Raw genomic sequence first — 10720 nt, forward strand, 5'->3', positions numbered from 1 at the left:
TTAGTAATTAATACGGTCAAACGAGGTGTCCTTATGGATTTTAAATGCATAATAGGTATTTATGAACGACGAAATACTATATATATATATATACATCAAATAATATATACGGTCCTGAGCGGGGACATGCTGATCAGAAAATCGAAATAGAATTATTTTCGAAATTATTAAAAAAAACTACTCGAAGTTAGCAATGCAAACACCTAACTGAGCTGTCCTCATATTTTCGAATGTAAACCCATTTGACTTTATTTCAACGATTAAAATAATTATCATACATCTTATAACGTTCACGGTACTGAGCAGGGATAACCTGATCGGGAAATAAAATGTTAAATTTATCCGTTTTTATTGATCACATAAGTAAAGTTGGCTATGAATACGGTTAAAAGATGTGTCCTAGTGATTTTTAAATGGAAAATAGGTTACGTGAACGATGAAAATGGGCAGATTGGTCGAGTGGTTAACACTCCCTCCTTCCAAGCAGGCGGCCGGGATTCGATCCCCGAAGTCGCCGTACGCATGGAATATTAGAGAAAGTGTTTTTCTCCTGCCCACACAACTCCAACAACACAGATGGAGTATAAAATGGTCTGGGGTGGGTGTTGCGGTAGCATTCAAGTGAGGTGGCACAATAAATGATACCGTTGGAAGCACGGTCCCAGTACAAACAGAACACAATACATCTCCAGCATACACACAGGCATACACATATAGGGAGATATTAGCCCGGTGGCATAGGACTAGTAGTTAGCGCCTGATAGGGTTGTATTGATTAATATAATATATATTAGATATCTTATATAGTATATGAGATATCTTATATAATATATAAGATATCTTATATACTATATGAGATATCTTATATAGAAATTAAATGAGATGCTATATAAGATATCATATATGATATATATGATATATAAGATATCTTACATCGTATATAAGATATCTCATTTAATTTTCTATGTAAGATATCTCATATAATATATAAGATATCTCATATAGCTATATAAGATATCTTTTATAATTGAAATCTCGTTGCTATATAAGATATCTGATATAGAATGAGATTTCGTGGCATTAAAAACCAGAAACGAATTTCTCCCTCGAGAATCATTCGGAGCACATTCAGGATTGCATTGGGCGCAATGGCGGAGAGGGATGGTACGGATGCTGTATTTTCCCTAGGCCTAGCTCGCCTTGTCTCTCTTATAGCGGCCAAAGCAGAGGCTGCCATTTCCCGCACTCTTGAAGTGGGCTCAGACATAATTGGCGGCGACAGGAACACGTGTTGTTACAAGCCTACTGTCCCTACGTAGATCCTCGAGATATTCCGGACGGTAAGACTTCATTTTCGACATTTTGTTAAAATCTCGTTCCTATATAAGATATCTTATTTAGTAACGAGACTTTAATTATATAAGATATCTTATATAGCTATATGAGATATCTTATATATTATATAAGATATCTTATATAGAAAATTAAATGAGATATCTTATATACGATATAAGATATCTTATATAGTATATAAGATATCTCATATGCTATATAAGATATCTTCGCAAGAATAGGTCCTCTACATCAGCGTTCCTTGTCCGCGATGCGCTCAGCTTAATTGCTGCCTTCGGCTGTCTTTAGTCGAGGGGACTATTTTTTTATTTTTTTTATATAATAGCTATATTTTCAATTATAGTATATCAGTTCTATATTCTTGTAATATGATGTATATGTACATGTAACTGTTCAGTTTCACTGTGTCTTGATAAAGGAGCGGATCGCTCTGAAAATTTGTCAACCTAAACTTGTCCACACTGTTGGAATTACTTCTTTGCCCTATATATTTTTTTAAGTAATTCGTATCCTACGGACATACCTCCATTAGGATCCAGTGTTATATGGGATGTTATCGTCTATATTACTTCTTTGACCCATATATCTAAACATCGATATAGGAGCTACCGTCATCTTATGTTCTGAGAAATGTTGATGATATAAAAAGGGTTTGGGGGACACAAGGGCAAACAATATGAAATTAATCTGTTCATATTGGCTCCGACATTTTAAATATCTAGTTAATTCAGATTCATCAGGAAAGAGATATGACGCAACAGATATCTTCGGGTAATCCCAACAATCGACACATTTTTGTCGGAGAGAAAAAGGAGAAAATAGAGCAGTCTTTCGCATTTGAAATACATTTGAATTTTTTGCGATGCTTTCCAATAATAAAGTGAATGAATCAACCAAAAAATGTTGTCTGTAAATTAAATTAAAACACTCAAATATGTATCTAAAACGCCACCAGATGGCATGATAGTGCTTCTAGATCTAAATAAAAATCCGGGGGGCATGCCCCCGTACCCCCCTAGAATGGCTTCGCGCCTTCGGCGCTCGCATTTGCACCTACAAAACAACCCAGCTTACGTTTACGCGCCTATCAGACGGAAGGTCGCCTAGTTTATTTGGAGCGGCCGTTAAAAGGAAGGGCTCAATGCCGAACTATGTAAAGGAGGGAAGGACCACAGGTGACTGCACAATTGTTGTTATGCGTTTCTAATGCAGCTACGACACTTTTCTCGAAGACTTTCTGTCAATAAGTAATATCTTCTTTTGCCGAGTTTTAACAAACTCGGCGCTAAAAATTATTTGCCAATAACTGAAAGGGAACTTCTCTGACATTTATTTTCAGATTTGCCGCGTCAATGTTTGTCTTCCCTGAAAAGATGTTTATAAGTAAGTATATATACTGATGGCTTAATTAAACGTGTATCTACTAATTCCACATCAATATTAGAATGTTCATATTTACGTATTACCTGTAATTGCGTTTTCTGTAAAGACCGAGTGATGATAGGTTAGCATACTGAAGCTCCCACCTGTTATGACCGCGTTACAACTTGCAATTGATATTTTTGTAATTCTCTCAAAATGCACATTGTCAACAAATTCAAAACCAATTTCATTAAGTTTGGTGATGTGCGGAATGTATAACATATCGATTACCATAATAAAGAGAACTCATTTCTTTTTTGAATGTCCAGTTTATACACACCAGAGGTTTGAATTGTTTCAAAATCTAAATTTTGTTAATGAAATCTCCTTAGATATATTGTTATCTGGTATTCCAGATCTGTCTTCTCAACAAAATAAAGATATTTTTCGTAACGTGCAAAAATTCATAAAGACCAGCGGTAGGTTTTTATTCGTAAGGCATTTTTATATTTCTATACTCAATTTGTGAGACTGTTCAATGTTGTTCTTTCTCTTTTTGTTTCTGTTGTTGTAATGCTACTATTATGCATACTATTTGATACCCAGTTGCGCCATTTTTGTAAATTTGATGTATATATTTGAGGAAAGGGCGTAACTAATGTTGTAATAACTTGTACCCAATCCTGTTGTCACTATTTTGGCAATAAAATATGTTTAAACAAGAGAACTTAGAGAGTTTTACTGAATTTAATTAAGCGATGTTTTTTCTTCTGATCTCTGTTTTGGAATCGCATGCGAAATTCTGAATTTATTAAGATAGAAAAAAAGAAGTTGAAATTTAATATTTTTAATCGAAGTGTTAATTTGAAGTGATTACATGTAGTACAATGCATGCGTACGCAGGTTTAACTGGTCACGACAAACAAATTCAATAAAACTGCTTTCGTGATTTTAAACCAACGATTTGAGAAAATTCGCTGTATTTAGTTTGTATATATGTAATCTAACTTATAAGGTGAGAATAATAATAACAAAGACGTAATTTTTTTTATTTAGATGGAGACAGGTCATGCATCTGAATTGCATGGGTAACTTCATATACATGTTGGCCTACAGCTGTACATGATCAGCCCGCAGACAGTAGGCCTATGACCACTGATATATGGAAGACCAATAAATACAAGAAATAACTGTTTCGCTTATAATAAGTAGGAAAATGTCACGAACGGCTATCACTCCGTTGTCATTTCTATTCTACCACGGAATTAAGTGTTGAGGACCTCAACATTACTGAATATATCTTTCGCTTAGTTGTGTGAGTTGTGTCATATTTGGGCGAAGTTATTCAAAATTAGGTGGTTAGCCGGCTTTTTCAACCTTTAATAATTTTTACAATAGCTAATTACCTTTTGAACAACTGGACCCTGTCTTGTTGCAAAATAATTCCCTTTCTTCTATTGAAACAGCATGCAGTATCATAATAAAACACATGTTCATGTATAAATGGTAACTTTCTAATCGATTAGGTTTTATAACATTAAAGATAGATACCGCTTCCTGATGTTCCGGACCGTCTACGATTTTAAATGTATAGCTACATAGATATTATTTCTACCTCCATTGACAAGAGAGCGCCCTAAGAGTGATATTCCGTAAATGATTGCACAAACAAACATCTGCGTATGCTACTGATCACTCAAGTTCCCAAGAGTCTCATTGCACTTCGGAGCTCGTTAAAACTACAAAGGTAATGCCGATTCTAAAGAGCTGGGTTAGTATTTTACTGAGTTGTGCCTGTAAGCTCGATTCGGGAAAACTGAGTCTGCAGGTGGTTTCGATGACACAGTCGTACGGACATATATCGTTTAGTCATAGGTTTCCGAGCGTTATATATTTTCGCTCAGCCATTTTATCAAGCTATATCTCGTTACTACGTGACCTGCTGGACACTACACAAGGATATTTAAGACGTTTGGCCATCGTCTGTAAACTGACACAAGAAATACCGGAAGTTCGTCCGGAAAACATAAGTATTAATCACTGATTAAAAAACACGCATAAATATGCAGTTTTGCTTGCTACACTTTTTAGCTTGCACAAAATGAACCCATGCCTGAAAACACGTGATATATTTCATTCATGAACCGGTCTTTTTTGTAGTCTGACAAACGTACGAAAATGTCGTATGTTATGTAAATGAGGCCACATCTCCTCGCCAATTTTTTTCCACTTCCGAAGAGCAAAGGAGACATTCTTATATCGATAAACCCTGTAATGCAATGAACTTACCATCAACTAAAACCGATATAAGACTGCACAACAAAAATAATAACAGATTCTATAAATATATATCTATAATTAATTAAATAAATTTATAAAATTACACAAATTCGTTCAAGTTGACATATATTGAAAAATCAATAACAAAGTACTATTATTTAAAATCTGTTTTGATAATTAATTTGATGATCAAAGATGAAAAAAAACCACCAAAAAACCAAAGCTTTTGCTTGTTCGGGCGACTATGGAGATTTTATTTTTAGTGTAAATTCAAGTTATCTTTCTCTGAATACTAAATCAAAATAGAAACACGGAAACATATTACAGCTACTTCTGATGGGAAAAAATTGTTAAAAATTGTTTGTTTTTTGTTTCCATTTGTAGATTGTGTACATGTCTTAGACAGTCATCCATAATTTCAACAGTTTTCTACAGATATGAGTAATTCTTCTTAAGTGCACGTAAACCAATTACACGAGGAATCATGACGCAGTGCACAACGGGTTTGTCTGTTTCTTCAAGGGAATATTTCAGGGATAAAACAAGAGATACCTGCAAATATTAATGCTGGCATTGAAAGTCTCTGCCAAAGCTCTAGATCTCCAGAGAACAACATCAAATCAATAGGTCCGAATGAACCTTTTTCATTAAGGAACAAATGTTGCCTAACTGGTCAAAACGTTTGGTACGAAATTAACGAAACTTGCTCAGTACTGCAGGTGTTAGAATGATGGATCATGGAACACCAACAACATGTTAATTATATGGTTTTAATATATATGTTTATAATATGGCATGTGGTGCCAGTATGTTGTATATAACCTCCCATTGAACAGGTTATCGACAACTCCTCATATAGATATATACCTGGTAATAATACTGAACTTGGGTAACAAACATTATATGCAGTAACAATTTTATTGAAGAATAAAAGTGAAATAAAACATGAAAAAAAGCAAAAAACATCATCCTACATGTGTACACATTTGAACACTAAACCCGTTTTTTCCCATTTAGCCTAGTCTACACCAAACTATCAAGCAATGGTATAGTGATACCATTGCTTTACCAAAAAAAGTCATTTTTGCACAAATCTACCTCATTTTAATGTACTCCACAGTACCACCAAGTTTGTGCATGAAGTAAAATAGCTTTGAAGAATTACTTTTACATGGTAATGATCTAAACAGTCGAAACCATTTAAGTCGGGGGACAATCCTGGAATTTGAGAGCAGTGGGCCATTTCAGCCAATATCAATTATGTATATAAATACCTGCCTTGTAATTTACAGTATATAAAGCATCACTAGTTCTTTATTACAATCATATAGAGTGTAAGTCGGATAACAGCTGAAATATATACCGGTATTGACAATGAAATACTTTGATCAATGGTACATCAGTTTAAAACTCCCATGTGACTGCCACTGTTTAAATTCTAAAGATATATGTATGTGCAAGCAATTAAGGCCGCAGCTGATTTCAATAACTGTAATGTAAGGATGAAGGTTTTAAGAGGATTTTATTTGTCTTTCATTGCTGAATGCCTGATATTTAACACTTTTTCCCTATTTGTTAAATTTATTGATATAAAACAAACTTTCAGTTTTTACAGGTGTTTGTCCAGTATGGCGAGCAAGCATGTGAAGACGTCCATCCATCATGACGAAATCACAAAATCACCTCAGGATAGGCGACAGTATCGTGGTCTTGAACTGAACAATGGTCTCAAGGTGATGGTTATCAGCGATCCAGACACGGACAAGTCTGCAGCTGCTATGGACATCAATATAGGTAAGGGACTAGTGATAAGGGACTTGTGGTAAGGTAGCTAATGGTAAGGGACTAGTGGTAAGGAACTAGTGGTAAGGTAGCTAGTGGTTAGGGACCAGTGGTAAGAGACTAGTGGTAAGGGGCTAGTGGTAAGGGACTAGTGGTAAGGGACTAGTGGTAAAGGTATAGTGGTAAGGGACTAGTGGTAAGAGACCAGTGGTAAGGTAGCTAGTGGTAAGGAACTAGTGGTGAGGAAATAGTGGTAAGGGACTAGTGGTAAGGGACTAGTGGTGGGGAGATAGTGGTAAGGGACTAGTGGTGAGGAAATAGTGGTACGGGACTAGTGGCAAGGGAGCTAGTGGTAAGGGAGCTAGTGATAAAGGAGCTAGTGGTAAGGGCCTAGTGGTAAGAGACTAGTGGTAAGGGACTAGTGGTAAGGGACTAGTGGTGGGGAAATAGTGGTAAGGGGCTAGTGGTGAGGAAATAGTGGTAAGGGACTAGTGGTAAGGGACTAGTGGTAAGGGACTAGGGGTAAGGGACTAGTGGTGGGGAAATAGTGGCAAGGGACTAGTGGCAAGGGAGCTAGTGGTAAGGGAGCTAGTGGCAAGGGAGCTAGTGGTAAAGGAGCTAGTGGTAAGGGAGTAGTGTTGAGGAAATAGTGGTAAGGGACTGGTGGTAAGGGACTAGTGGTAAGGGACTAGTGGTAAGGGACTAGGGGTAAGGGACTAGTGGTGGGGAAATAGTGGTAAGGGACTAGTGGAGAGGAAATAGTGGTAAGGGACTAGTGGTAAGGGACTAGTGGTAAGGGACTAGTGGTGGGGAAATGGTGGTAAGGGACTAGTGGTGAGGAAATAGTGGTACGGGACTAGTGGCAAGGGAGCTAGTGGTAAGGGAGCTAGTGGCAAGGGAGCTAGTGGTAAAGGAGCTAGTGGTAAGGGACTAGTGGTAAAGGAGCTAGTGGTAAGGGAGTAGTGTTGAGGAAATAGTGGTAAGGGACTGGTGGTAAGGGACTAGTGGTAAGGGACTAGTGGTGGGGAAATAGTGGCAAGGGACTAGTGGCAAGGGAGCTAGTGGTAAGGGAGCTAGTGGCAAGGGAGCTAGTGGTAAAGGAGCTAGTGGTAAGGGACTAGTGTTGAGGAAATAGTGGTAAGGGACTAGTGGTAAGGGACTAGGGGTAAGGGACTAGTGGTGGGGAAATAGTGGCAAGGGACTAGTGGCAAGGGAGCTAGTGGTAAGGGAGCTAGTGGCAAGGGAGCTAGTGGTAAAGGAGCTAGTGGTAAGGGAGTAGTGTTGAGGAAATAGTGGTAAGGGACTAGTGGTAAGGGACTAGTGGAGGGGAAATAGTGGTAAGGGACTAGTGGTGAGGAAATGGTGGTAAGGGACTAGTGGCAAGGGAGCTAGTGGTAAGGGAGCTAGTGGCAAGGGAGCTAGTGGTAAAGGAGCTAGTGGTAAGGGACTAGTGGTAAAGGAGCTAGTGGTAAGGGAGTAGTGTTGAGGAAATAGTGGTAAGGGACTGGTGGTAAGGGACTAGTGGTAAGGGACTAGGGGTAAGGGACTAGTGGTGGGGAAATAGTGGCAAGGGACTAGTGGCAAGGGAGCTAGTGGTAAGGGAGCTAGTGATAAAGGAGCTAGTGGTAAGGGACTAGTGGTAAAGGAGCTAGTGGTAAGGGACTAGTGTTGAGGAAATAGTGGTAAGGGACTGGTGGTAAGGGACTAGTGGTAAGGGACTAGTGGAGGGGAAATAGTGGTAAGGGACTAGTGGTGAGGGAATAGTGGTAAGGGACTAGTGGCAAGGGAGCTAGTGGTAAGGGACCAGTGGTAAGGGACCAGTGGTAAGGTGATTGTTATGGACAATGATATGGGTAGGTATATATATAAGATATTAATGTTAAGGTGTTTCATGGTTTTCAGCAGTCCTGTTTCTGCTGATAAAGTGGTAAATGCCCCATCTCTGTTTTCTTTTAAGACCAGATTAAACAAACACTGGGGAAATCACCCCAACAAGTTTGAACCAAGTTTCTACTAATTAGCTGGTGAAATTCATAAAGGCTAATTCCCTTATACCAATTAAATATAACATTTTTTAAACCCATGGAACCTTTTGATATCTATACCTTCAAGTGTAGTTAAATTGCCAGGTCTGAAATTAATTAATCACAATGTGTGCATATACATCTGAATATCCCTATTTTAAATGAAATTAGGAAGCAACTCTTTTACCACCTATTGCACATGTACATACATTTCACTAGTATCAGGTAAGACATGATGTACATGTCTACTCAACCAGAAGTGGAATGGATTGCATTCAGAAGCACCTTACAACGGTGTCAACTACAATGAACCAATACCTTAAATTACTCCTTATGATAGCAATAGTTTTGCATGCTTGGGACACTGAAGGAAGGTTAACACTGTTATGTAGTATTTAGATGGTACCAATATTTACCTGTATCATCTCTGTAGCCATGTCGACATGTTGTATAATTAGAATAGCTGATTAAGGTATACATAGTTGAAGTAATATAGAAGTATTTCATGTACTCTACCATTATAAACAACCTAGATATTTTACAAGGTAAAGTGATGCTGATCTATATTTCTCTGTTGTGACAGGTTCTATGTCAGATCCCTGGGAACTTCCTGGTCTGGCACATTTCTGTGAACATATGCTTTTCTTGGGAACCAAAAAGGTAGGTATTTTGTTTTTGTGTGCTGCAGTCTAATTTACCGAACTGAACTTCTATGACTTTTGAGAGTGTTGAGAAAAAGAACCAAGTTCACACAAGTTTCTTACAATTTTTTCACAAAGCTCATTTAAATATAAGTTAGTTGCACTGTTTGACCTTTTTTGCATTTTTTAAAAGTTAAGATAAATAAATTCTGTGTCTATTCTCTTTGTTAAATTAGTTATACAAGGTCTGCACCCCAGGCACATTGTACCTTTAGCCTCTTGAACAACATATTTATATATCTTCAAACATTTTCGTTTTTTCAGTATGAACAAGAAAATGAATATAACAAGGTAAGCTACTTTAATTTTGTTTGTGTGTGGAGTAGAACCCTATCATTTTGGACTCTAAAGTCTGTGTGTAGAGTAAAACCTTGTTAGTATGAATACTCTGTGTGGAAACTGGACCTTTGTAAGCCTGGAAGATTCCTGGTAACTAGTTGTTTAAAAAAATGAAATTTCATACTTCTTTATAGTAGGAGTAGATTTGTCTTTGCTTCACATGGGGAATGTATTATTGTGATATAGATTTAAGGTTTGTATCAACCCTCGGTGTTGAAAACAACTTGCTGTAGAAGAAGTTCTTTTTTATTTCAGCAGACAGCAATAATTGTTTCATAGTACATGTATATGTATGTAAAACACAAATGAACAACACAAACTGTTATATTGACATTTCATTCCTGTGGTCTTTATCATACTAACATTAATGTTTCATCCCTTTGAATTTAAGCTGTCTTTGTTTCACTAGCATATATGCATTATCTAGAAATTTTCATGAGCTGTATTATTCCAAATATGATGTCATTTATCTTAATATTGAATGAAATATTTCAGTTCTTGAATGAGAACGGTGGCAGCTCTAACGCATATACCTCAGGGGAGCACACAAACTTCTACTTTGATGTGGCACCCGATAACTTAGCAGGGGCCATGGACAGGTGAGTTTAGGTGTGGTTATTTAGCAGGGGCCATGGTCAGATGAGTGGTAGTGTGGTTACTTAACAGGGGCCATGGACAGATGAGTGGTGGTGTGGTTACTTAACAGGGGCCATGGACAGATGAGTGGTGGTGTGGTTACTTAACAGGGGCCATGGACAGGTGAGTGGTAGTGTGGTTACTTAGCAGGGGCCATGGACAGATGAGTGGTAGTGTGGTTACTTAGCAGGGGCCATGGACAGATGAGTGGTAGTGTGGTTACTTAACAGGGGCCATGGACAG

At 37.6% G+C, this 10720-nt stretch overlaps 1 protein-coding gene across 3 annotated transcripts in view; it reads left to right on the plus strand.

Annotated features, from left to right (window-relative positions):
• The first annotated feature begins 1055 nt into the window (after positions 1 to 1055).
• LOC110455364 (insulin-degrading enzyme-like) overlaps positions 1056 to 10720 on the plus strand; it is a 41659-nt gene continuing 31994 nt past the window's right edge. The window contains exons 1-6 of one of the 3 annotated variants that reach the window (XM_021505463.1): positions 1056 to 1340; positions 2693 to 2736; positions 6602 to 6789; positions 9385 to 9461; positions 9767 to 9793; positions 10337 to 10440. In XM_021505463.1, the coding sequence (XP_021361138.1) occupies positions 6624 to 6789; positions 9385 to 9461; positions 9767 to 9793; positions 10337 to 10440 (374 nt within the window). In that variant the 5' untranslated portion in view covers positions 1056 to 1340; positions 2693 to 2736; positions 6602 to 6623. Of the gene's footprint in view, positions 1341 to 2692; positions 2737 to 4318; positions 4463 to 6601; positions 6790 to 9384; positions 9462 to 9766; positions 9794 to 10336; positions 10441 to 10720 lie in introns of those variants that run through there. The other 2 variants (XM_021505461.1, XM_021505462.1) reach the window with 2 other exon arrangements.

The sequence above is a fragment of the Mizuhopecten yessoensis genome, unplaced genomic scaffold (assembly GCF_002113885.1).
Source record: "Mizuhopecten yessoensis strain PY_sf001 unplaced genomic scaffold, ASM211388v2 scaffold8213, whole genome shotgun sequence".
In the NCBI taxonomy this organism is placed as follows: domain Eukaryota; kingdom Metazoa; phylum Mollusca; class Bivalvia; order Pectinida; family Pectinidae; genus Mizuhopecten; species Mizuhopecten yessoensis.